The 26,878-nt window shown below is 37.6% G+C and overlaps 2 protein-coding genes across 3 annotated transcripts; both read left to right on the top strand.

The window, feature by feature from the left end:
- Positions 1 to 3,360: 3,360 nt before the first annotated feature.
- On the top strand, positions 3,361 to 24,075 carry LOC103714901 (myosin-6-like). Of its 2 annotated transcripts, none has more exons than XM_008802365.4 (39): positions 3,361 to 3,895; positions 4,424 to 4,552; positions 4,850 to 4,993; positions 5,172 to 5,317; positions 5,400 to 5,556; positions 5,722 to 5,780; positions 5,887 to 6,046; positions 7,771 to 7,920; positions 8,040 to 8,176; positions 8,269 to 8,415; positions 8,566 to 8,667; positions 9,480 to 9,537; positions 9,644 to 9,745; positions 10,708 to 10,745; positions 10,871 to 10,997; positions 11,105 to 11,275; positions 11,363 to 11,494; positions 11,641 to 11,750; positions 11,834 to 11,894; positions 13,028 to 13,205; positions 13,369 to 13,574; positions 14,028 to 14,147; positions 14,515 to 14,613; positions 15,792 to 16,004; positions 16,223 to 16,362; positions 16,512 to 16,635; positions 16,722 to 16,760; positions 16,862 to 16,945; positions 17,049 to 17,219; positions 19,518 to 19,664; positions 19,850 to 20,032; positions 20,819 to 20,941; positions 21,345 to 21,415; positions 21,498 to 21,597; positions 21,672 to 21,728; positions 22,705 to 22,761; positions 22,921 to 23,001; positions 23,349 to 23,431; positions 23,558 to 24,075. In XM_008802365.4, the coding sequence occupies exons 1-39, from the start codon at positions 3,893 to 3,895 to the stop codon at positions 23,670 to 23,672; spliced, it is 4,524 nt and encodes a 1,507-aa protein (XP_008800587.2). In that variant the 5' UTR covers positions 3,361 to 3,892; the 3' UTR covers positions 23,673 to 24,075. The 2 variants fall into 2 exon arrangements, with proteins under 2 accessions (XP_008800587.2, XP_008800586.2); XM_008802364.4 differs by having other exon boundaries at positions 16,722 to 16,763.
- A 71-nt stretch (positions 24,076 to 24,146) lies between these two features.
- LOC103714900 (blue copper protein 1a-like) lies at positions 24,147 to 26,529 on the top strand. Its single transcript, XM_008802363.4, has 2 exons — positions 24,147 to 25,710; positions 26,060 to 26,529. The coding sequence occupies exons 1-2, from the start codon at positions 25,536 to 25,538 to the stop codon at positions 26,434 to 26,436; spliced, it is 552 nt and encodes a 183-aa protein (XP_008800585.2). The 5' UTR covers positions 24,147 to 25,535; the 3' UTR covers positions 26,437 to 26,529.
- Positions 26,530 to 26,878: the final 349 nt, after the last annotated feature.

Genomic DNA, 26,878 nt, shown 5'->3' with positions numbered 1-26,878 from the left:
CCTTTAGGCATCAGGTTGGTTTCTTGTCGACTGGGTCCGATCAGCTTGATTTGATTGCTTGAAACGGACGACAACTAGCGAGTTAGGAACTTTAAGTAGTTCACCAAGAGGTGAATCTTTACATACGTATCATGTAGGTATGTACGTACGTCATGGGAATAAATTTACGGTGCTTGCAGATCTTGAGCAAATAACCCTGAATTTTCTAAAATTAGCGTTGATGTGCTTGAGAGCTTCCCAGATTGCTCCCTCAGAGTGGTTCGCGAAATTCAGATTACGCTAAGATATAGCCAAAATAGAAGCATCGTGATGTCTTCCCATGTACTGCAATCCTGTCAGCATTAGAACGCTTCAACGGATGACAAACGTCTCCCAAAATAAGGTGGAAATTTGGTTTACCTAATCTTGAGAGGTTGCCATGATCGCACGCCATTTTAGCATGATCTAACAAACTAATGCCAGGGCAAGAAAAAAAAAATGTAGCCCATGAGTTTGTCGGTAGAGGTACAACCTCTATTTTGGGTTCAAAGTCAAACAAATCATTTAGTTAATCATCAGTTCAGATCCTATTGAGGTCTAGCTCGAAAAAAGTATCCTCCGTTCTAATCAAGTTTCATGTTGGACGGAGAATGTATTGCTCACGAACATTTTCCTTTATTGTTCATGTGTCAAATCTTATAGTGAAGGTAGAACAATTTTGACAGGTAGATTACCTTTGCCTAGATGTTTGTTGCTATCCATGAAATGGTGGATGGAATGTTACAATCTAAGAGATTAATGTAAGAAAATATAAAATATATAAATAAATCTACCTCATTTAATAAGTTTAAGTTTTTGGGACAAATGGTGATTTCAACATGGTATCAGAACAGAGGTCCTGAATTCGAACTCTGTTTCTGCACTCTTTAATTCCTATTAATAAAAAATTTTATATGTTTGGGTCACCCATTAAAGAAAAATCTTCCTCACATATGAGGAGGAGTATAAGAAAATATGAAACATGTAAATAAATCTATCTCATCTTATAAAATAAATATAGAAATTTTTATTGAGTTTTCATGAGACGTGATCTCTAACCATGAGACTGTTGCTCCTTGTTTATTTGCAGCTCTTTGGTCAAATATATTCTTTCATGACTATATATATGCCTTTGATTAGTTTTCTTGAGCTTTTGCATTCCATGAATGTTCTTTCCTAGATTAATATACTCAGATTATGATAGTCAACATTATTAGTTTCAAGACAAGAAAATGTCTTGAGATGAGTTTATGATCTTTTTTTTTTTAAAAAAAAAAAAATTGTGTGTGTCATTGCTTGAGTTTACATTTGTAGGTTATACTAGAGAATAGAAGGAGGCAATCATAACTCCCCAAACAGTGACGATTTTATGCAAATGTCTGCGGTGTCATCTTTTCAAAGCTTAAAGCCATCCAATGGAAAACAAGAGTACATTTTGGCTGCCAATTGCTGTGTAGAACTTCCATAGAGTAAAGTCACCCAACTATTTCAAAGACAATTAAGGAGCTTATCCATAAAAAATATTATTTATTTCAAGCCAAACAAAAACAGACTATAAATTTACATTAGTTCGTGTGAAGTCAAGACTAACACAAACTCATAAACCAGCCCTGGTAGTAGTAAAAACTATCAGTTACTCCTTTCAAAAAACCAACATTAATTGGTCTATATTGATAAACACTAATAACATAATTTTATTTTTATAAAAAGTAAAAAAGATATAATTATTTTAATATATCATCTATCAATCGGATTACAAATCATAACTCTTCATCAAATATTTTCTAAGGTAGATCCACAAAATGCGTCACCACATATCATGCTAAAGTTTACTGCTGCTACCCTCAGGGGCGGCCCGATACATTTGGGGGCCTAAGGCGAATCCAATGAATGAGGCCTTTTTTTTAATAATAAATTTTTTTAATAAATATAAAATATTTAAAAAAATAATATGAAAATAGATAGCTATCAAGTATACTATTTCAACAAAGATACATGAATCTAACAAAAGTAGGCAAAAAATTTTTTCAGTTTAATATAATTTTTGAATGGAAACACAGAAATATAATTGCCGGGCCATAAAACTGATTAAATAATTGAGATAATGCTGGGCAATACTGTTTACCATGTCAAGCAAGAGCAGGATAAGAAAAGGTCATCCCGTGGCACTTCATGGTAGGTAAAGAAAAGAATTTGTCCAGAAAGAAGCCTCTCTATAAAAGAAAGTAGGGGCATTATGGGAAATTCACTCCATCTAATTAATAAAAGTCCCGTCCCACCATCTCCCCTTCAAGTGAGTACCCAAGCAGCAACTGCAACATCACAGCACAGCAGCCATTCAACCCCCTCCCTCCTTTTCTCTCTCTACCACCCAAGAGGGGAGAAGAAACCCAGAGGAGAAAATTAAAAGAATCTCCACCCTCCAAGAACTCAAGAAGTCCATCTCCAATCTCTCTATCTTTCTTCCCGATGGCCCAGCTGGATCAGGAGTAATGTGAGGGAAGGAAAACCAAGACTAAAACCAAAAAAGAGAAGGGATGAAAGATAAGAGTGGCTTCAGGCGTGTATCAAGCCAACCAAATCCCTCCTCCTCCTCTCTCTCTCTCCACCCAAAACAAAACTACTGTCCCCAACTTCCCAAATTGCCTCTCTGCAGGCCAGGAAACTCTCCACCTCCCTTCCATCAAGGGGGAAGACTCGTAGCCTTCCATCAAGGGGGAAGCTCCTGTTCCTGTTTTCACATGGGGCCTTTGCTTCCTTTTGGTCACGCCTCCCGGAGGCCCTCCATTGGCCTGAGGCCTTAGGCGACTGCCTCGGTCGCCTAACGCTCGGGCCGGCACTGGCTACCCTTGCCAGCTTTTTTCTTCTTTATAAGGTAACTTTGCCAACTAAGTCGAGGATCGCTGAATGCACATATCTTAAAGCATGTTGAATTTTACCCATCTATTTGTGCATATCTCAAAACATACAAGAATCACTAACCGTACATATCTCGAAACATTCTAAATCTCTTCATTCGTGAGGATGGTTGCCAAAAAAAAAAAAGAGTAAGGATATCTTGGTTATACGTAATGGCTGGTGAAAAGTTTGAAACAATTTGAAAATTTTCAGAATTTCTTGGAAATTTTTTAAATCTAGCCGTGTTTTTTGGGGAGGCTTAAATTGAGGGGTGTTCAATGATATTCGCGCGAGGGATGGTCATTTTTCCGACCATCCGACAAGATGGCAACCAAGCGTGGCACGCGTCGCAATTCGATCACAGTTGGGGGGCATATTGGGAAATCAACATAATTTTCTAAAATATTAAATACCGTTTCCGTGTCTGTCCACTTCTCGGATGAACGCGAAGCGACAGCCCAGAAGGAAACGAAGCCGGGGGGCGAGAAAGCGGGAGAGGTCGGAGCAGCGGGAAGGGGTTCTCCTGAGGCGACCGCAGCGGCGAAAGAAGAAAAAGAAGTGCTTCTCTCTCCTCTTCCCCACCTCTAAATCCCCCTCTCTTCGCTCTCGGCGACGCCTCCCGTGGCATCCAGGAAGGGGAAGCGGAAACAGAGGAGAAGGGGAGGGAGAGGGGGGAGTTCTTTGCCCTAGTTTAGCCCTAGGCATTGGAACGCCGGAGCTGATCTCGGCCGCTAGGTGTAGAGGGATACAGGTAGAGCTAGGGAGAGGAAGATACGGTCCGAGGAGATAAAAAACGGTTCCTTGTAAACATAAAGGACGTGGCGGATCCAAGGCGGAGCTGGAATTCTCGTATCGTCGTTAAAATTGTTGGTTTTGCTGGATTCTTTTCGTTGGATTCTTTGCTACGGTTTTGGAACCTCTTTGAAAGGATCGGATCGAGGAGCTTCTCGAGTCTCTTACCCTGTCGAGATCTGGAATGGTACGGAATTCCTTGAACTCGGGATCGCTGATTCTTGACTTTTTTTTATTGATTTCTTGGATTCTTGGTTAGTCCGGAATTCTAATTATGTTTCGTACCCCTTTCTGATCGGGTTAATAAACCCAAGATGACATCTAGAACCGCAAACTATCTGAAATGGGGCAATCTTTTCCTTTTGTATATTAAACTAACACCCACATTGATGTAACTAACTCGAATGGAGAATTCTGTAAGGACTTTATTTGAAGTTGTAAATTTCAGCGATTGGCTGGTGGGAGTCTTCAATCAACTGAAAAATCCAATCCTGATGGGTCCGATAACTTGCTTGTAGTCTTTGCATTATATTCTGCTCCCTATATCGCCGATGTTTTGTCTTTTTTAGTACTTTCGGTAATCACTAGTCTATGGATGTCCAAATTACTTTTCTGCATTGTGACCGGATTAATGGTGCTTCGCTAAGCTTCCCATTTCATAGAGAAATGCGTGCTGTCTAAAGTTCTAACCCCGTTATGACCTTATGCTTGGCAGGCGACCTCAGTCAATATCACAGTAGGATCTCAGGTTTGGGTCCAGGACACCAATGTGGCTTGGATAGATGGGGAAGTCTTGGAGGTCAAGGGTGATGAAATAACAGTAAGCTGTACTTCGGGGAAGACGGTGAGTGCTTCTTATTGACTATTTTATGTCGCACACTTTGCCGTCTACAGTTCAATTTTGGGCTTTATGCCTGTGGACACACACTTAGTTTGCTTTAGCCATTTTGTCTTTGATGGAGATATGCTTCAAATGCTATTGTTCTTGGTTACATGCTTGTTCATGTTCGTTTACAATTAAAAATATCTAGGACCAATCCAGGAAGGCTTTTTTGTGCTCTTGTGTTGTTTCATAGGATCATTATTTGTTTCTGTTGGCTTATAGAAATTAAAAATGGAGACTCTGTTCCTTTTGTTGCAGGTCACCGTTAAAGCTTCTGGTAACCATCCTAAGGATCCTGAAGCACCACCTTGCGGAGTTGATGACATGACAAAACTTGCCTATTTGCATGAACCAGGGGTTCTGCAGAACTTAAGATGTAGATATGACATCAATGAAATCTATGTAAGTCACTTCATAGGTTTTAGGATGGATTAGTATTTCATTTGCACTATACATATTCTTGTATGGTGCATGGTTGCATTTATTATAATGTTTCTTATTTATTTTAGGCAGTTGTGTCCATTCAGTTTTTTTGGCATTCTGAAGTAGGCAGTGGCTAATCATTCTAATTTATGATCAGACTTATACTGGAAGTATATTGATTGCTGTCAATCCTTTCCGCAAACTGCCCCATCTCTATGATAGCCACATGATGGAACAATACAAAGGGGCAACTTTTGGTGAGCTGGCCCCCCATCCCTTTGCTGTTGCAGATGCTGCATACCGGTACTTCCCAAATTCCTGTTAGACATACTTGAAGCTCTGAAATGCCTCTATTTTTTCAACACAAGAGTCATTCATAATGCAGGTTGATGAGAAACGAGGGCGTAAGCCAATCGATATTAGTAAGTGGAGAAAGTGGAGCAGGTAAAACAGAAAGCACCAAAATGCTTATGCGTTATCTTGCTTACGTGGGAGGGAGAGCTGCAGCTGAAGGCCGGACGGTTGAGAAACAAGTGCTTCAGGTGATATTGTTGTTGATTTCTTGTCTTGTATCTGAGCAGGGTGTCAGGATTTCAAGTACATTGGTTCTGTTTAAAAAATTTCTTTTCTTTGAAAATGTTTTTTTTTTCTTCTCCTTTTATTCTTGCATACACCTTATCTTGAGTATATTGAATCATCCTATGCAGTCCAATCCTGTTCTTGAAGCATTTGGCAATGCAAAGACAGTCAGAAATAATAACTCAAGGTGGGGAACTATTACCATGATTTTTAATTCTTTCTTATAAAAGTTATATACCGTGCATGCTTTAAATTGCTTGATTGCTATATTGATTGATGTGTTGTGTGCATAGTCGTTTCGGCAAGTTTGTTGAGATCCAATTTGATCAGAGGGGGAGGATTTCAGGAGCTGCCATCAGAACTTACCTTCTTGAAAGATCTCGTGTCTGCCAAGTATCTGATCCTGAGAGGAATTATCACTGTTTCTACATGCTTTGTGCTGCACCACCGGGGGTATTGATTATCAGATTTTAACTGTTTTCATGCTCCTTTGTTTTACTCATATACAATATTTGTTTTACTCATATTTGTATCATATATTATACATGCTCCATGGAAAATACCATGGGATGGGTTGGTTATAGCAATGCCTATGGAATTGCCGTACTTTGTAGCATTTGTACACGGCACTTGCAACTACCTTTTAAGGAAGGAAGCCATGTGGCATGACACAGAAGTATCAGTTTGTAGATTGTCACTTGACGTCCTATTCTCTAAGCTTATTTATGCAGCGGATATGAGATCATTCATCATCTTTGAAGGTCATGACCTAAGTATGAACCATTAGATACAATATGAGACACACCAAGTAGATTATTACATGAGGTCCATGGGCCCCAACTCATCATTCCTGAAACTGAGATCCTTGAAGGTAAAGAGTGGAGATGCAATGTGGATTTATGATTCATATGTTCGCGATTTATGAGTTTGATCGAATCTTAGAAACCTTGTTTTAGGGACAACAAAGGTCTTGTAGGGTTTGCACCACTGCTTGACCTTCAAAGGAGGTTGGGAGAGGGGGGTGGGGGTGGAGTGGGGTGTGTGGGGAGGTTGCAGCGTGTAATATATTCGGTTTCTGGGCCTTGCAAACTATGTTGATTCTTAGATCTAGTGGTATATAAATAGCTAGTGTATAGCAGCCTAGATCCATGTGCCTTATGGATGTAAAGTATGTTTGAAGTCTGGATATCTGACATAAATTGAGCCTAATGCTTTTGATTCAAGGTTTTGGGAAGAGAAGGGCCATATGCACGATGCAAGCTGTAAAGTGCAACGCACTTGATTGGGAAAATATTAAATCTAGATTTCATGACCTGTAGGGGGTTGTGGCAGTCATAATCAGTGAGCTGAGAAACCCTCAATCAATGCATTTGTCCTCTGAGATTAAGAAAATTGGGCCCCAATACGCTTACATCAGTTGTTTGTTTCTGGACTTTAGAATGCTGCTTGCAGAGAAACTAGATATTAGTTGATATTCTAGCCTTGACCTTCATACTTACAACATACTTGAGTATATAGGACTGTTAAGTAGAAATTGATATTTCAAAAATTTGCTGATGGAAAGGACTGGATGGTCTCATGTGTCAACCATAATGCCATCCTCCATATCATCACTCATTTCCTTCTGACTTAAAATGCTGCTGTGAAAGAATAAAAGTTCAGAGAGAGAGAGAGAGAGAGAGAGAGAGAGAGAGAGAGCGAACAGGTCTCTGATAGAGGGAGAAGATGTAGACAAGTCAAGTTATGATACATTGTTTCTTTAGTTCTAGTGGGAAAAAGATGAAGAATAACTAGATAACAGGTGGAAATAACTATGCTGACAGCGACGCTTAATGAATAGTTGTTGAGTTCCTATATCTTTAATATTACATGTGAGGAACTGTTAATACCAAAGTGGCACATTTATCAGAACACATTCTTTTGGACCTAATTTACTTGTCAAATTTTTTATGGATGATATATATGATTTGCCTCTAGAGCAGGCTAGACCAATGTCTGCATGATATATTACAAAATGTAATCGAATAGGCAGCCTACATGTGTGTTATAGTTATTATTAGTTTTTGCTTTTCTTAATTTTACTTGAAACATTGAGCTTTTGCGAACTCTATTTTAGTTGCTATAAAGGGTTAAATCATCCATCTAGACTATTAACACATATATGGATTGCCTGTCAGGACATTGAGAAATATAAATTGGGAAATCCTAGAACATTTCACTATCTTAACCAGTCCAACTGCTTTGAGCTTGCTGGCGTAGATGATTCTAAAGAATATCTGGAAACTAGAAAGGCGATGGATATTATTGGAATCAGTTCTGATGAACAGGTAGAATTTTTTATTTTACTGCTGACTTCAGGGAAGAAATCTTCAGTGCCTGTTACCATTGATCGTTTGAGCTACCTGCAGCTTGTGCTTTTATGTGATGTGACTTTTTCTTCATTTAGGATGCAATATTCCGGGTTGTAGCTGCTGTTCTCCACTTAGGTAATATTGAATTTGCAGAGGGAAAAGAAACAGATTCATCTGAGCCAAAAGATGAAAAATCGTGGTTCCATTTAAGAACTGCTGCTGAGCTTTTTATGTAAGCACCATTTCCTAGAAGATCTTTTGCTTTCTAAGATCATATTGGGTGCACATGTTCCTAAGAAAAAACCTTAATGGAACTTCCTACAGGTGTGATGCAAAGGCCCTTGAGGATTCTTTATGTCAGCGTATCATTGTAACCCGTGATGAACAAATAATAAAAAACCTTGACCCAGAAGCTGCAGCTCTTAGTCGAGATGCCTTGGCAAAGATCGTATATTCACAGCTGTTTGATTGGTAGGTGTCCATCCAATTTCTTTGATGAACTTTTTAGGGTTCTTCCCCCAACTACCCTCTCTCTAATGAGTTAAAAACCTTGTTTAGTTATGACTTCTGAAATTGCTCTGTCGAATTGCCTCTGAGTAATGTATATACTTTTAATTGCAGGATTGTGAATAAGATCAACAATTCAATTGGTCAGGATCCTGATTCAAAGAATTTAATTGGAGTGCTAGATATATATGGCTTTGAAAGTTTCAAGACAAACAGGTGCTTAACCGGTATGCTTTTGTGTTGTCATGTATGAACGTCTTGCTATGAACTGCCTAGATTATTCTGCATAAAGGTTTCTTCTGACTTCTTCAGTTTATTGACATTATTTGACTGAATAAATGATTCTTCATGCTTTATAGCTTATATAGAAAGATGTCTTTGACTACCTTAGCGTATTTTGAGATTCTTGGTTGGTAAGATTTTGAGTTTGATGAAGAACCTCATGATTTTTTTTTCCGGATATTCTTTTAGAAGGAAAATATCTAGGAAATTAGAATAGTATTTTTGTGTAGAAGATAACAATAGACACCACTGAGAATCGTCAATGACCAATGAAATCAAACAAATGTTGGAGACTTGAGGGATATCTTCTGAGGCCAGCTAGGAAGCATTAACACTTTCTGCTTTCAAAAATGCAGAGGCATGTGTGGTTGTCTGCATGCATTTGGCATGGAATATGCGGACAGAGTAGTTTATGCTATTTGAATATCTATTTATAATTTGCAAGGAATTTCACTTTGGCAGACTTCAAAAAAGCGTATATGACTCTTTTTTGAGCCTTTTAAAAATAAATTCTGGTGTATGCATAGCCTTATAGCTTACTGTCGAGGGAAGCTTTCTTGGAAATTGCAATTCCTTCTTAAGCTTGTCAAAGTTTTTGGCCATGTATGAATTATTTTTCATGCAGAAGTGTGCCCGCTTATTGCTGCTATTGTATCGTTTTAACATGAATTGGTCACACTCTAATCATTGACATTGTCATGTGCATAATTGTAGGGTCTATATTATAATATTTTTGTTCTTTGCAGCTTTGAGCAGTTCTGCATCAATCTGACAAATGAAAAACTGCAACAACATTTTAATCAGGTTTGACAAAAACTAATTGTGTAATTCTCCAACTTATCTACTATATGATGATAATTATTATTCTACTTAGTATATGGCTTTTGACTCATTGTTTTGTTTCATACAGCATGTTTTTAAAATGGAGCAGGAAGAATATACGAAAGAAGAAATCAGTTGGAGTTATATTGAGTTCGTTGATAATCAGGATGTTCTTGATCTCATTGAAAAGGTTTATCCTAACTACCTTTTTGTTAGAAGTAATAGGTAAAAAATGAGATGGAAACCACGCATGTATAATGGAAGCCATGCATCTGATGAATTTTGAGAAATTTGAAGCATTAGACCTTATCTGATGAAATTAAGGAAATGAAAGTAATTTTTTTGATGTAAGTTTGGCCATCTTACAACTTAGATTGTCAAATGTTAAAATGCCATCAAACTATAAACCTGTGATCAAACATTAAAGTGATAAATTACATAGTAAAGGTAATTGTCCAACATTTTACTTATATAAAGTATTTATTTTCGTTAGAAACCATTAAAATATATGTTTGATGTCCCAAAACAATATAATATACTTCAAAATGATTTCTAGTTTATTATCTTCCATTTTCTTCTTCATTTTCTTTTTTAATTTTCTTTTTCATAAGTGAAACCTGTGCAGAAACTGCTGAAATTGCTGAAGTTGCATCGTATATGGTCTGGCTGAAACTGTAAACAAAACCAAGCTTTGAACTGTGGGTCTGATTGTATTTCTATGGTTTATTTTTGAGATTTGGAGTGGAACGAAATATGATGGTGGAGAGTTGGTTTCACTCAATAGACCAGTTGCCTTTGACAAGGATTCCTAATGTTATTATTGTCAATTTCTTCCTTATCGAAATTTACCAAATTGAATTTACTCTGCAGTTTTGGTTCCTGTAGAATATCTTAATTTGTGAGAAGTTGAATAGAGATTTAGGGAATGTTAAAGCAATATTTCCATAAGGCTTAAATAATGTTACAACATTGTAAGTTCGAGCGCCAAGTAGGTTCCAGTAGGACCAACTGCAAATACTTCTAGAGTTGTTGGTTCACAATTTCATTTCCCACAAATTTTGTATATGGATTATGAATACTGACTATGTTGTTTGGTATTTTAAGCATGTTTATAAGGTTTACTTATACTAACACTTCATTATTCACTTCCAGAAACCAGGTGGGATCATTGCCCTTCTGGACGAGGCATGGTATGTGGGCATACCATCACATTTATTTTCTGTTTTGTTGTTTTGTATCCTTAGAGAATGTAGATTTAAATTCCAGTCAGCATTTGATTGGGCAAGATAGTGAGAGGACTTTTTTTTTTGTGCAGTATGTTGCCAAGATCAACGCACGAAACATTTGCTCAGAAGTTGTATCAGTCTTTTAAGAACCACAAACGCTTCAGCAAGCCAAAATTGTCACCCTCTGATTTCACCATTTCCCACTATGCTGGTGATGTGAGTACTTCTTGTTCATACTGTCTTCCCTATCCAATACTTTCTTTGTTACGTAAGCAGTAATTGTACAATACAAAAGTTAAAGAAAGCCTCTTTTCATTATTCAGGTCACATATCAGACACAGTTGTTCTTAGATAAGAACAAGGATTATGTTGTTGCTGAGCATCAGGCACTCTTGAATGCTTCCAAGTGTTCTTTTGTCTCCGGCCTATTTCCACCGCTTTCTGAGGATTCATCTAAATCTTCAAAGTTTTCATCAATAGGCTCAAGGTTTAAGGTACAACAATATTCTCTCAATTCAGTATGTGCTATGTCCTGTGCTTTTTTGATGGTTTGATACATGAGATCTCCTGTAATTATGCAGCAACAACTACAAGCTCTTCTAGAAACTCTGAATGCCACTGAGCCACACTACATTCGCTGTGTTAAACCAAATAATCTTCTGAAGCCAGCGATTTTCGAGAATAATAACGTTCTGCAGCAGCTTAGGTGTGGGGTAAGGATTTTCTATTAGCTTTAAATTGTTGTTGTTGCTGCTGCTGCTATTATTGTTATGATTACTATTATCATTTTTAATTGTTGTTATTCTGCATTTATTTCAAATTCTAACAGCTGTATGATGATCTACACCTTCTGCCTTAGGGAGTGATGGAGGCAATCAGGATAAGCTGTGCTGGGTTTCCAACTAGGAGGGCATTTTATGAGTTCATGGATCGTTTTGGCATTCTTGCACCAGATATTCTGGATGGGAGGTAGAGTGTTTCTTAGAGAAGCTTCGTTAAACATTTTTAGATTTGCTTAGGTTCATATTTCTATCTAATTTTTCTTATGGCAGTTGTGATGAGGCCACTGCTTCAAGGAGGTTGCTAGAAAAGGTGGATCTCAAAGGCTATCAGGTACTTGGGACTACAAGATAAAATACACCTCAATCACATTCTTTTTTTTTTTTCTTTGCCCTCTACAAGTAGCCAACAGTTACAGGAGTTTCGAGAACCATCCGAGTCATTTTTTTGACCCACTTTTGTCAAAAATAATTTCAAGTAAAATGACATCCCTTTTACAAATAATTTTGCAACCTTATGGTTGTGGTCCTTGTGGATTTGAAAGTAGCTTATTGGTTATACTAAAAATAATAATTGTGCCGACTTTAATCAAAACATGGTAATAAACTAAAGTATATGCTCGATACCATGTGTAGGAGGAGCCATAAATTGTGTAATTCAGCCTTAACTCCCAAGTCTCAAGCATTATGTAGTAACCAGATATGGAAATATTTGTTGCTCTGTGGGATTGCTTGACTGCAACAGATGATCAGCTTCTGAACTCTTTGATCTGTTAACTTGATTTATGGCCTACAGTATCTGATCTGATGACCTGAGCCTTCGTTATCCTCACACTTTTCATCTCTCTTTTTCTTGTAACACACACACAGCCATTCTTGGGTTCAAAACCTGGCACCGATGCCTACCTCTCTTTTCACTTGGGTTGACATTTGCTTAATATGATGCTCAGCCTCTTTCTATTAGGTGGATTACTAGAAGTTAAAACTAGAACAAGATCTCATTACTCATTTACATTTCATTCCTAAATAATGTCTCAACTAGTCGAGGTGTGCTTCAGTGATCTTTTAGGACTCAAGGAAATGGTGAAGAGGCAATCTATTTCTTATGCCCCATTTCATAATATACAATCTTTTACTAAATTTCGTTAAAATAAGGTTATCAAAGTATGACAATTCATAAACAAATGAAAGAAAATTATATTGTTTTAGGTAAAATTAGCTAACATAACATCCAGTCATCTAAATTGTTGAAATTTTTATTTTCCCATGATCTTAAGTTACTAGTGGGTCTTAAAAAAAATCTGATCTCTATGTCGATGGTTATCCTTAGTTGTATGTACTTTTAAACTGTCATACTTTTCTATACTTGTGTTGGTATTTTCCCCCCCTGTGTGCATGTATGCTTGGTGGATTGTCTTATTTCATGTAATGGCAAGATTTATCTACTTCATAACTTCATACTTCCAGATAGGGAAAACAAAGGTGTTTCTTCGGGCTGGTCAGATGGCTGAACTTGATGCTCGTAGGAACGAAGTGTTAGGAAGATCTGCTAACATAATTCAGAGGAAAGTCCGGTCATACTTGGCTCGTAAAAAATTCATTTTAGTGCAAAAATCAGCTGTACAGATTCAAGCTATGTGCAGAGGTAATTTCTGGATATGCATAATTATTGATTAACATTGATATTATTCAAAACTGACCAGTTTTTATTGATATTATTCAGTGATAGAATCAGCGGTTGTTGCTGATTGATATATGCATGATTTATTTTAATCTGATCCTATTTTTTCCCCCTGTTCTCCTTGAAGGACAACTTGCAAGGCAACGCTTTGAAGCCATGCGAAGACAATTTGCTTCTCTGAGGATTCAGACATGTTTCCGTATGCATCTTGCAAGAAAAGCTTACCAGGATTTGTCTTCTGCATCTATTATGATTCAGGCTGGTTTGCGTGGGATGGCTGCTCGTAAGGAGCTTCATTTCAGGCAGGAGAGGAGGGCTGCGGTTATTATTCAGGTAAAACAGAAAATAATGAATTAATACCAATACATTCATAGGAACACCACAGATTTTGCTGCTACAACACTGCCATGACAATATACGTGTATGCTATGACCACATGCAAGTATATGAAGACATACACATGCATTTTTTTTTGTACACTATAATAAATATATGAGGATAAGAAGAGACAATTATGATATTTATACTTTGGCTTTTGTGCTGATTGATGAATTGGAGTGAGAACTGAAAATTGATATATTCTGCCTTGATACATTAATTCTTGATGCCTTGTTTTTATAAGAACACGATTCCTTATTTGCATCTCGAGTTTATGGAGCATATACATTCAAGTGGACACTTCTGTTTCTTTCTATTAATCTTTTATTCTATTCTAACTTTCTGTCATTGAAAGAAGATTTCAAGACTTTCTCTTACTTTTCACCTTTAATCATATTCCTATTTTAGAGTCAATGCCGCCGATACTTGGAACGCTTACATTATTCAAGGATAAAAAAAGCTGCAATTACTACTCAATGTGCTTGGAGAGGGAAGCTTGCTAGAAGAGAGCTACGAAAACTTAAAATGGTAAACTTTCTTTTGCCAATGTTACAGCTCCTTTTAAATAGCATTTAGTGTGTTAATTTTTTACAAAGGGCTCAATACCTTTCTTTGAGTATTTAATAATCCTTTTGGAAGTTTGCAACACTAGATTTTCTATGCAGATTATATCACCATTACTTTGCATTTCTTTCTCTCTCTCTTTCTTTCTTTTTTACATGTTTGATATTATTTTTAACTGCCTGCAGCATTAAAACTTGTTCTTAGATGGTAAATTGATATATGAGATTTTTATTTTTTTTCCTGCTAAAGAGGCAGATGGAATGATATATTGTGAGGATTAAGCCTTAACCTAATCTTCTAGGTAGCTTAATTTTCTTCTCTTTATCATCAGGCGGCAAAGGAAACTGGTGCTCTCCAAGCTGCCAAAAATAAGTTGGAGAAACAAGTTGAGGAACTTACATTGCGCCTACAGCTCGAGAGACGCATAAGGGTAAACACTTAGACAGTGATACTCTTTATTTAACAATTTCATCTGCTTATTGTTTATACTTATAGACGTTATTCCCCTGAAGTGGTTTTCATCTGAAAGTCGCCAGTACAACCTGTGGAATTGGTTGCGAGAAATGGTAGCTGAATTGGTCCAATTGATTGCTTATAATGTGCAGTGTCTATAAATTTTATTTTCTGATCCGTGGCTTGATGATTTAATTTGCATATAAAATCTTTTTGCTGCTGAAAAAAATGAAAAGAATAAGGATTGTATACAATTATTTATTTATTTTCTAGTAAGAGGGGAATCTAAGGGTAAAATATGTCATTCACATGTTTATATATCTGTTATTTATTCTTTGCATATTTTACCAAGTCCAGATTGAGATGTTGGAAATTGTGCTGAGTGTTGTATAGCTTATGATGCTTGAATCTTTTTGAATACTATTGAAAGAGCAAATAAGAATATGGCAAATTGTTGGAAGGAAAATATTAGTCAATATTGTTGCCATGTATGCCCTGCATAGCAAACAAGCTCATATAGAAAATGATCGAACATGTAGAATGGTTACTTAAAACTACTTAGTTGTTGTAGATTCTTGCACTGGTGTCACGTCTTCCTGCCTAACATTGAGAGATGATTTTATAGATTGAATGGGGCCAGCCAGTGGGTCGAGTTCTACGTTGTTTTGGCTGATCCTATTCAAAATTTTGAGTATTCTTGGCCAGGGCCTTGCATGCTTGCATCCCTTTATGATCCTGAGACAACTGTTTAAGATCTCTTGTTTTTCCTAAATACCAAGTTCATAGTCCTAATAGTCATGGTTCACCATACCGGCTCAAACTAGACAATACGGAGCGTACTGTACTATATCGGTTCGGTACAGAGGCGTACCGACACTCGGTATGCCGAAAAGATCTCATACCATATTGTATTGACACAGTGCTAGCGTGGCACTGGTATGGGGTCTGGTCCTGAGACGGCGGATTTTGCTGATAATAGTGTCCTGAGTTGGACGCCTTTTAAATAATCAAGCGTAGTCAGCTCGTATGGATGGCTGGTTGGCATTCTCATTATGTATCATGAGTCTACATGTATTTGAGTACTTTTATGCATGTGGTGATCTTTCTGTCTTCTTAAATTGTCAAGATGATTGATGCATTACTTTTCCTTTGTAGGCTGACATGGAGGAAGCGAAAACACAGGAAAATGCAAAATTGCAAGCTGAACTGCAGGAGATGCAGCTAAAATTTAACGAAACAAAAGCTTTGCTAATAAAGGAGCACGAGACTGCCAAAAAAGCTGCTGAGGAAGTTCCTGTCATTAAAGAGGTCCCAGTTATTGATACAACCTTGACAGATAAGCTTAGAGAGGAAAATGAGAAACTTAAGGTGAGCCAAGATATCTGCATGTTCTTCTTTAAGGTTAATTTTTTTTCCACTTTTAAGGATGTTGATTGTCAGATTTTCATTTATTTTGCAACTGCAATCTTTTATGGGAAGAGGTTGTTGATTGTCAGATTTTCATTTATTTTGCTCTCTGCTCTCTGTCTCACCAAGTTGTAAATGTTTGTACTTGGAAATTATAGCATTGGACACTCTTTATGTAGGCTTTGGTGAGTTCTCTTGAAAAGAAGATTGATGAAACTGAGAAGAAGTTTGAAGAAACAAGCAGAATTAGTGAGGAAAGGTTAAAGAAGGCAATGGAGTCTGAGTCAAAAATAGTTGACCTGAACAATGCAATGCGAAGGTTCTTTTATTTTTTTTTTCCACTGAAGTTTCTGGATGCACGAATACCTCTTCTTTATTATGTCTTATCCTATGTTATTCTTTTGATTTGAAAGTCTCTAGCTCAGGCAAAAACTGTCTAACTGGCAACTAATTATTATTTTGTAACAGCCTTAAAGAAAAACTATCAAACATGGAGTCCGAGGATCAAATTCTCCGACGGCAATCCTTGTTGCACGCCCCTGTAAAACGCATGTCTGAAGATTTGTCAATTCCAACAACTCCAACAAAACATGTACCAACATGTTCTGAGAAAATGCTTCATTAGTTCTTTACATTATTAGTTATGCTTCTTATTCCTTTTGGTCTCTATTTTTGCAGAATTTGGAGAATGGTTACCATGATCTTGTGGAGCCCAAGGTTGTCCACCATTGTACTTTGCCTTTTGGATCATCTTCTGTTGTTTCTTGTGAGCATTATTATATTTAAGTTCTGCATGATGAGAATATCTGTTCCTGCAGGAACCTCAAAGTGCACCTCCAGCTATTAAGGATTATGCAAACACTGATTCTAAGTTGAGGAGATCTTATATAGAGAGGCAGCATGTATGTGCACATTTTCAGAAAGAAATTAACCATTTATCCATGCATATTGTGCTTGTGGATGATTTTGTTTATCTATTTTGACAAGTAGATCTTTTTTGTTCAGGAGTGTGTTGATGCCCTCATTAATTGTGTCAACAAACATATTGGGTTTAGTCAAGGAAAACCAGTTGCTGCACTTACCATATACAAATGCCTTCTACACTGGAAATCTTTTGAAGCAGAAAAGACTAGTGTTTTTGATCGTCTAATTCAGACCATTGGTTCTGCAATTGAGGTAATTAGATGTTTCTATGCTAATTAATTGTTTATTCTGTTATGATTAACTGATGGGATTCTTGAACTTTCTCCCCATCTCAGCAGATCAATTTGTACTTGCTTATAGGGATGGTCTTGACTGGAACCCATTTTCCAACCAACCTAACCTGGCCCATTGGCTTCATGGAATGGGTTGGTTCAGGTCAAGACCCCTCAACTCTGTTGGTCATGGGGGTTACATATGTAATGATATTGTTAATACGTGCACCCAGTTTTGTGTAGTGACTAATGGGTGATATGAGCCATTAGATATTGATCAGCGGCTCATAATTTAACAAAAGAATAGATGGAGAAGGGTTTGTACTGTATATTTTGTTAATATGTTAAGTTGTTAATTGTACAAACATGTTTTGATTATTTGGCATAAGCAAAACGGTTTCAGATAATTATAAACAATCCAAAAAAGTGTGAAAAATAAATAGTCTACTGGTGCAATAAAAGTTCAGAATCAAATGAGTCTAAACTAATTAAATGGGTCAGCCAGGTTTACTGCAGGTTGGGTTTGGGTCAGGTCCATAGGCCCTTGTTAATGTTATATGAGCTTAACTTGACCAAACCTGCTGATTGTTGCTCCTGCTTGCTTATAGACAACTATATATGTGTATTTATTCTGTAGCTTTATCAACTGCTTAAGTTTTATTAGTGCAACCTACAATTGCTGAAAAGGTATTCACTATAAAAACTGAGATTTCTGAATCAGAGGTAACTAAACTGCTATCCATCACTTCCATCTGCAGAAATGATCCCATTTTTTTTTAAAAAAACTCAAATGGCTTGCCAAAAAATACACTGGATATTATTGTAATATTTCTAGCCCTTCTTTAATACTTTCATATGATCCTCTCTGTACCTAATTATACACACATATATTATTCTTGAGAGCGAAATACTTGATAATCTTTTTTAATGTTTTTGAGAGATAATTCTCAGACCAGGTTAAAAAGTCAAGTTGTCAGATGATACCAAGGTTTCTTGGGCTCAAATGTCGTTACCTAGAAAACAAACTAGGAATTTAAATGCATTGAACTTGAGATTTTTTTTACTTAAATCTCGTGATTTATGATGTCATTCTTATAATTCCATACTACTATAATGAATGAGGCCATTAGAAGAATCATATGAGTTGCAGTAATCGAAACATTGGAGAACTCACTGATGATATGAGCAAGCAATTTGACTTGAGGTGTCCTCATTAATAAGAGGAGCTTACATTTGTGTCTAGAGTTCAACAAAGGGGAAAAAGGATCAATAATATCATGAATGAGGATTTGAGAACTTGAATAATCTTTGCAGTGACAACAGATCTAACTGTTAACAGAATGATGGATGAAGTCGATGAAGCATTTAAAACTGCTTAATAACTTTGGCAAGGCTTGATGGGAATTGTAATGGGCATAACATAATTGTGATGGGTATAGATTTCATGTATGTTGTCGTAAACAAGTATTACCAAAGACTGCACTAAATAAGGTAAAACGGAGTTTGAATAGAAGCAAATTAACATTTGCTTAATAACTTTTGGCTGATCTTTTCTGTTTAACTAAAAAAAAAAAAGGAGATTTTGGTCAACTTATTTTAAATGCTATTAATTGTTATTTTCAAGTTGGTCCACTGTGCCGCATATACAGGATCAACTATCTTGAGCCTTCATTAATGGCCTCTCGCTCTTCAAGCCCATTATTAACTTATTGCTAACTCAGGTATAGACATCAGTCATATGTGTGACGCACCAGTCATACCTAGCTTTGTGAAGTATGCTTTATAGCATAAACTTTATCCCTGTTTTACAACTTGTTGATAGTAATACGTCATGTAGAATTTGTGGCCCATGTTTTGCCCTTTACTCAATCCTTGGTGCTACTCTGTCAATGAAATTCATATACCATAGTGCTCCTTTTCTTTTTGCAGCCATCCAGCCAGTTCTCTTTCTTGTTTGGAGGCTTTATCTATCTCCAAGAAATATCTTGGAAAAATTTAGGCACGATCCTCTTGTGGTGTACAATTAGTTTTCTAAGACTAGCTGGAAAGAGTCAAGTGATCGATCAGTGTTTTTCTTGGGCTTCTCTTTTGTCTGTTGCCTCTGTTATCTCTGCATGCTGTTTATGATCAAGCAAAAGCTATGGAACTTGTAAAGAAGATCTCAATCAACAAACTTAATATTGATACTATCTTTAGTTATTATTTGGGTAGTTGCTTTTGATACCAGCATCTGTAATTTCACCATTGTTATCTCATTCTGATGAGAACTTTGATGCAGAATGAGGAGAACAATGATCATCTTGCTTACTGGCTATCAAATGCATCTAGTTTGTTATTCCTGCTACAACGGAGTCTCAAGGCTGCTGGGGCTGTTCAGCATCGCAAGCCCCCTCCTCCAACATCACTGTTTGGGAGGATGACACAAGTATGTGATTGTCATGATTTTCTTCTTTAAGAAATTTCATTTTCCAAATTGAAATGATAATAATACTGAATCGTCACAACTATTTCGATATCTTATTTTGACTATTGCATTTATGCTTCATCTTGGATGCATAATGCATTTTGACTTAACAACATATTTGTGTCTCGTATCATGGCATGTTCTAGAGATTTCATTCTTCTGCAAATATTCCCGTGGATGAACTGAATGTTGTTGTGCATCAAGTTGAGGCCAAGTATCCTGCCTTGCTTTTCAAGCAACAACTCACAGCTTACGTGGAGAAGATGTATGGAATTATCCGTGATAATGCGAAAAAAGATTTGTCTTCATTGCTTTCATCATGTATTCAGGTAGTTTGCATGCTATTTTGCTTTCATTAACCAGTACTGCTTGTCTCTAAAGGCTAAACTCCTGCTGTATGGTTTCTTTTAAAGATAGTTTGTAAAAATCGACAATATCTTGGTCAGTGTATTGGAATTAATTGTTGTTTTGAGCCTTCAGATAATGAGTGTTTTCTCTTTAATGGTTCTGTTATTCAGATTACTCTTTGATATCATTGGCTATGTTATATGTTATAAACATGCATCTGCTTGAATTAGTAAGTTTTAAGGATTCTCCTGTGACCCTACCAATAGGATTATCAATCCTATTGCACAGCTGGTGTGCCAAAATGCATGTTGGTCCATATAAGTGTCCATATAAATCGACAATTAGCATCCTCGATCATGACCTACACATTCAACACATTAGGACAATAAAGGGCTTTGAATATGTTGGAACATGGTCAACTGAGCTTATGGTCATGTTATTGGTCACTAAACATTTTGTGACGACTCCAGGCATGGTTAAGATGTTTCCATAACATTTGTTTTGGTGTCTTAGCATTTTATATATTATAACCCATAATAAACAATGTGAATTCTCTGTTTGTAGATGTGGCTTATCATGTATTTTGCCCCTTTTAGGATTGGAACACAACTTAGTTTTTAGTATGCAATTTTCCTAGATTTTGTTATGTGGATTTATTGTCAAAATTGTCTTGCTTTGCTTTATATGTAATCTTTCAGATTATTAGAATATTTGTGACCTTAACTTTCACATCTCAATTGCTAATTTAATTGATCTTGAAAATTAAGGCACCAAGAACAAGGGCGCTGAGAGGCTCGGGGCGTTCATTTGGGAGTCAAACTCAGGGTAGCCACTGGCAGAGCATGATTGATTGCCTCAATAATCTTCTGCAAACATTGCAACAAAACTATGTAAGTTTCTTTGGTAAAGTTCAAATAATCTTTGAGCTAGCCCAGGCTTAATCCTGACGTCAGGCTGGGAATGAAATCTTAGGCCTGCTGAGCCTGGCCTAGCCTGAAAGTGGTCCAAGTATAGCAGGCTGGAATTTGACCTTTGTTTGGATTATTGAAAGGGCTGAGCTAGGCTCAAATCAGATCCAGTCCGTTTTGTACAGAATATTAAATCTGGGCTTGGCTTGTACTTCTTGGGTTTCAGGGTTTTAGGTCCTACAGCCTAAAATCTGAGACCCTTCCATGCCCACCTTTTGGCAGCTTCGCCAGCCTGTCCTGTTAACCCCCTTGATAAATTTGCATCCTTGGTAAATTTTCACCATTTATAGACAAGATACTTGTAAATGACCTGTTGGTTTTCCAGGTGGCTCCAATTGTAATTCAGAAGATGTTTACTCAGATTTTCTCATTCATCAATGTACAACTTTTCAACAGGTCCGTGATTGTTTTGATTCATCTATCTTTTCATCTACATAGAGGCGATGCCTATAATTGTTTTGCTGCTGCTAATCTGCAGCCTACTCCTTCGACGGGAGTGTTGCTCCTTTAGCAATGGAGAGTATGTAAAGGCTGGTTTGGCTGATCTGGAGTTATGGTGTGGGCAAGCAAAATCTGAGGTAATCATCTTTGATTTACAGTTACTGAATAACTTTTGGTTGCTCTGTATCTCTGACAATTTCTCACCTTGCAGTATGCTGGATCGTCTTGGGACGAACTTAAGCACATAAGGCAAGCTGTGGGTTTTTTGGTATGTAATTTGTGTTACCATCTGAAGCATCATAGAATATCAATTTGTAGAGTTTATTTGAAATTCTAAGCCATATGAAAATTAACCTGTATAGTTGGGATCGTCTTGTACGCCTTGATACAGTGTATACAGATATAAGTTCTTATTTCCTTTCTGTGGCCAGGAATACCATCTCATTTCCAAGAAGGATATATTCTTACTTTGCATATTCTTCATCACTAAATTGTTCAATACATGATTTTTTTAGGGACTTTCATTACTGGGCATCACTGCTACAGATTTGCTATACTAGTGTCCTAACTTTGCCTAAAGTTACCATGATTCCATTATTAACATTTTTTATCTGTTTTGTATCAATAAATTGTCCAGCTAGTAAAAGAATTCCTGTTAGAGATTGTAAGATATAACCTGAAGTATTGTGCATCCTACTTTGGTTGTCGTTGCTTATTATTTCCCTTGATGTATGTGAAACATGCAGCAATCTTTCCAAAAGCAGATGAGCATATTGATCACCCAGAATAAGCAGACCCACTGCGTCTACTCAATTTTTTGACATATACCCTGCTGTGCATTGCCTAATCAATAGACTGTGGCATCAATTTTTTTTCTTAGTGTTATTTTCCTTTTCAGTTCTGTATTAAACAATACTGGCAGTGCTGATGGTTTATTTAGGATGCCAAAGAAATTGTTTCTAGAAAAAAGTCACATCCTAATCTTTTTTTTAAAACACCTTTGTCCAACCGTTTCTTCCCTGGTTGAACGCTCGAGTTAGCACACTTGATACTCTGAAGAAGCTAGGATTGGTGAAAATTAACACTATGTCAAAGGCACCAGTTGTTTATTGAAATGTTAAATTATGTTTCTTGAAATGTTATCAGGATTATTGAAGCAGGTAATTAATTAGGACAAAGATTGGATGAAATGCATCCTCATGCCATTCCTCACATTACCTGCTAAATCTGTTCTCCATTTGCAGGTAATATTTCAGAAGTACAGGATTTCCTATGATGAGATTGTCGGTGACCTCTGTCCGGTAACAACACCTGCTCTCTCTCTATTGTGTGTGTGTGTGTGTCTGTTTGAATTAGCATGCACATGCATGCATGTGCAGGAGCACCCTTTCATGTGTGTTTGTGCCTTTCTGCCTCTGTCATGCAGTTCACGTTTCCATGCTGATTGTTTCTTTCTGCAGATTCTTAGTGTTCAACAGCTTTACAGAATTTGCACACAGTATTGGGATGACAAGTACAACACGCAAAGTGTTTCTTCAAGTGTAAGTTCAAACAATTGTTCATCTGTCTCATGTAAATGTTATTACGTATCCTCAAGTATACGAAGAATCATGTTCAATTCTCCATGCTCATTCATTATTTCTGCTGAGTTTTTTGCACCTTCTTAAATTTTGGTTGTCGAAACCTGCGTTATACTAACCAACTAATCAAATGCATAATAATTTCTATATAGAATGCGAAGAAATAAATCACCTCTGATGACCAGCATAGCCTTTTCATGTTGAATTTTTATAAGCTACATTGATGATTTTTGTGCCATAGTGCACCTATCTGAGAGTTTATTTCAGGAAACAATAATTACTTGCTCCTTCATCGTGTCTTAATACAGGTTCTTTCCAGCATGCGGGTTTTAATGACAGAGGATTCTAATGATGCAGATAGCAATTCCTTCTTGCTGGATGATAACTCCAGGTAGCAGGAACAGGATTTTTTTTATACATCATATTGTTGTGAAAATCTATAAATTTGTGCATTGGCCTGAAACCTATAACTTGGGATGATATTTGATCAGTATTCTTCTTCTGTCTCCTGATGCAGCATTCCATTCTCAATTGATGACATCTCAAGTTCTGCAAAAGAAAGGGACTTCTCAGATGTCAAACCAGCAGAGGAGCTTCTCGAGAACCCAGCCTTCGAATTTTTACAGACATGAGGCTGTGGATCCTCGAGTATTTTTGTGTTCCCACAGTCGGCTCCTCTTGCAGATTCTTGCTTCTCTCTAAATTCTGTAAATCCATTCATTTTTCTCTATTTGTATTTTCCCTTGGCTGCTGGGTGTGTAAAATTACCATTTTTTCGAATTAGATATGTAAAATTCTTTCTAGGGGCAGCTAATGGGGGTGGAATGAGTTTCACCCCTCCCATAGAGTCTCTTTTACAAGTGAGGCAACATTCTTTTGTAGACAAGTTCCAGCTTTCAGTCAGTCAAATATAGGGTGTGGTGGGAGGAGAATGTCCAAATGATCCCCCCTTATATTGTATAAAGCATCGGATAAATGTAAAGTGACAGACTATGAAAACAGATATTTATAGGAAATTCTTTTTTTTGCCTTTTATTAACAGCAGGGCCAACTTGTGCTTGATTTCTCTATTGGTTGAAATGAAAGGATTACTCTTTTTGTTATTTATTTTTCCCCCTTGACATTTCTTTGCCGAAGGCCGGCGTTGGATGGTATCAGTATGACATTGCTGAAATTATGAAAGGCCCTTCTGCACTGATTTAGATGGTGATGGAACTGACGTACTCATGATTGGCTTTAAGATAGCAATTGATTACAGGGTAATCAGCAATTTTCCCATTCTGCTCCACATAAAGCTGGGTACTCCCACAAGTCTTTTCTTTTACTAATGTCCTCATGCAGGTAGTACTGGAGCTTGGACCAATACATATATAGAGGTCCTCAAAAGAACTCCTGTCTGTAAACGTTCAGACACTCAAAATGATTTTGCTTCCATGCTATCTGCAGGTTGATGTTTAGACTGCAGACATGGGAAATCCATGTGAAACTTTGGGTAAATAAGACATTCTATCTGCTGGGATCAGTGATGATGGTGTTCTATCGCCGTGTCAGAATTATTCATCAGTCGCTGTCGACCACGAAGTGGGCATAGCTGCATGTTGTTATGCTTGTTTAATATAAGCTAACATTAGTAAATGATAATGCAAGTGATTTATCTGACATGACAGTATTTAATTATTTTTTGATTTATGATGCACCTCGTTATATATTTTGTGAACCTAATAGACGCAATCCTGTTCTCAGTTGATGTACTCATATTTCTAACCTCGAAGCTGAGCATCCGGGGGTATTTGTTTGAGAAGGGTGTATGGTAGAGGAGCCTCTCGCCTTCCATCTCATGTGGCAGAAAAAAAAAGGGAGGTCCCATCGATGTCAGCGAATTAAAATCGTGATTGCATTCACTCGTTTATGTCCGCGTCACCCATAACTAGTGCTTCCCAGGCGATGCAACATGAAGCAATTATACTTCTTCAATTATATTTTTATTAAGAGAGATTATTACGTACATATCCGTATATATATATATATACATGATCTCATAATTTGTCGTTGAAAAAGGTTCATAGTAAGAATTTTTCCAACAAAGCTTCTCCACCACCAATTATTTAACGATTTTTACTCCACGGTGCAGGATACGGCAGCCGGATCCAAACGGCAAGATCCAACAAGCACAATATTGTATGTCAGACTGCCTTGCATTTGACAAGCTCCCCGCATTGGAGACCCCGCAGGCCTCCTCGATCAAGCTGTTCGTTTTGTCTGCTTCTCATAAGACAGCCATTCTCGGAAGCTTACCGCGTTACAATGCTTTGGTGCCGTCTTCCGCAACTCGAAAAAGGCCAAGGCGTCGGGACAACTCTCTCTCTCTCTCTCTCCGTCTACATATGCATACATATAGATATATATATACATGGCTCCGCCTTGTGGCATTTCCATCCTCATAACCCCACTGGAATAAGCCTAGGCTCCTCGGACCACAACCAAAGAGCTCTCAAATGGCTCGGAAACAAATGCTGGCTGTCCTTGTAGTAGCTGCGGTTTCCATGGCCACCCTTCCGGCAATGGCTCGAGCCACCGAATATGTGGTAGGAGATGACCAGGGGTGGGACCTTGGCGTGAACTATACCGACTGGGTTCAGAGCAAGATGTTCGTAGTCGGCGACTCGCTAGGTACCCTCCTCTCCCCTCTTCGATTCTCCAATGGTCAAGCTATACGTTATCATTCTATGTATATACGCACGTTTAGCTTCGTATATTGACTCGGAAAGCCTGCATCTGTATCGGATGAAAATTATCTAACGCGGGTTGTGCTCCAATATGTTTTGGAAAATTCACTTTTCCTCGAGGTGAAAATTTTATAGTTAAATGAGGTGGAAAAACAATGTCTACGTGATTCACCGAGCCAAACTATAGCTTTGAATTTACTAGTTAGCTAGTATTTTAGACTTTGCAACGATTAGAAAATATTGGGGATTAAACGGATGGATTTGAAACTGTGCACGTTTCTTTAATTTTGCAGTCTTTAGGTACTCGCCTGACAATCACAACGTTCTCGGAGTCACTGGCCCAGCTTTCCGGGCATGCAATAAGACATCACCACTAAAGACTCTACAATCTGGTAATGATACAATCCCGCTCTCGAGTCCAGGGAGGAGATGGTACATCTGCGGAAAGGCCAACCACTGTGAATCCGGCCAGAAGTTTGTCATCACCGTCCTTTCAAGCTTGCAGCCTCCCGCCACACCCCCCGCGCCCACACCCCCCGCGCCAGCCTCCGCGCCCACACCCCCCGCGCCCACACCTCCAGTTCCCGGTTCCTCCAACAAGATTATCATACCAGAGTACCAGAGTTTAATGGTGGCGACTGTGGCAGTGCTGATGACCTTCATTATTTAAATGATGGATTGTTTTAATTCATCAGGTGTCCTTGAGATTTTATTATGTACGCGCATTTGAATTTGCTTTATGCCATCATCGTATGTGCTGTCATTTGAAATTTATATCATCAACTTTTCTTTCATCTTAAAAAGAACATATACATCCTTAGAACACTAAATCTTCACGTCAATAATGCCTCTAGCTTGCTTGACCTAAAAGGCGTTACCATGTCATTGGCACGTCAAGCTCGACGCGAATAATTACAACCGTGTTACAATGACGAACCAAGCCATTGCATAATATATGTGCGATGCACGACAGAGTTTGATGAGAATAATTTTTTTTTTTTTTAGTACAACGGCTACTAACACTGCTTTAGCGTGAGTACAACCAACATAATCAAGAGAGATGAAATAGTGTAAGGGTAGAGGGGTGGCTACAAAGTATATCCAACGAAACT

Source organism: Phoenix dactylifera, chromosome 17 (assembly GCF_009389715.1).
Source record: "Phoenix dactylifera cultivar Barhee BC4 chromosome 17, palm_55x_up_171113_PBpolish2nd_filt_p, whole genome shotgun sequence".
In the NCBI taxonomy this organism is placed as follows: Eukaryota; Viridiplantae; Streptophyta; class Magnoliopsida; order Arecales; family Arecaceae; genus Phoenix; species Phoenix dactylifera.
The sequence above is the reverse complement of the archived record's forward strand: the minus strand, read 5'-3'. Positions and strand labels throughout refer to the sequence as shown.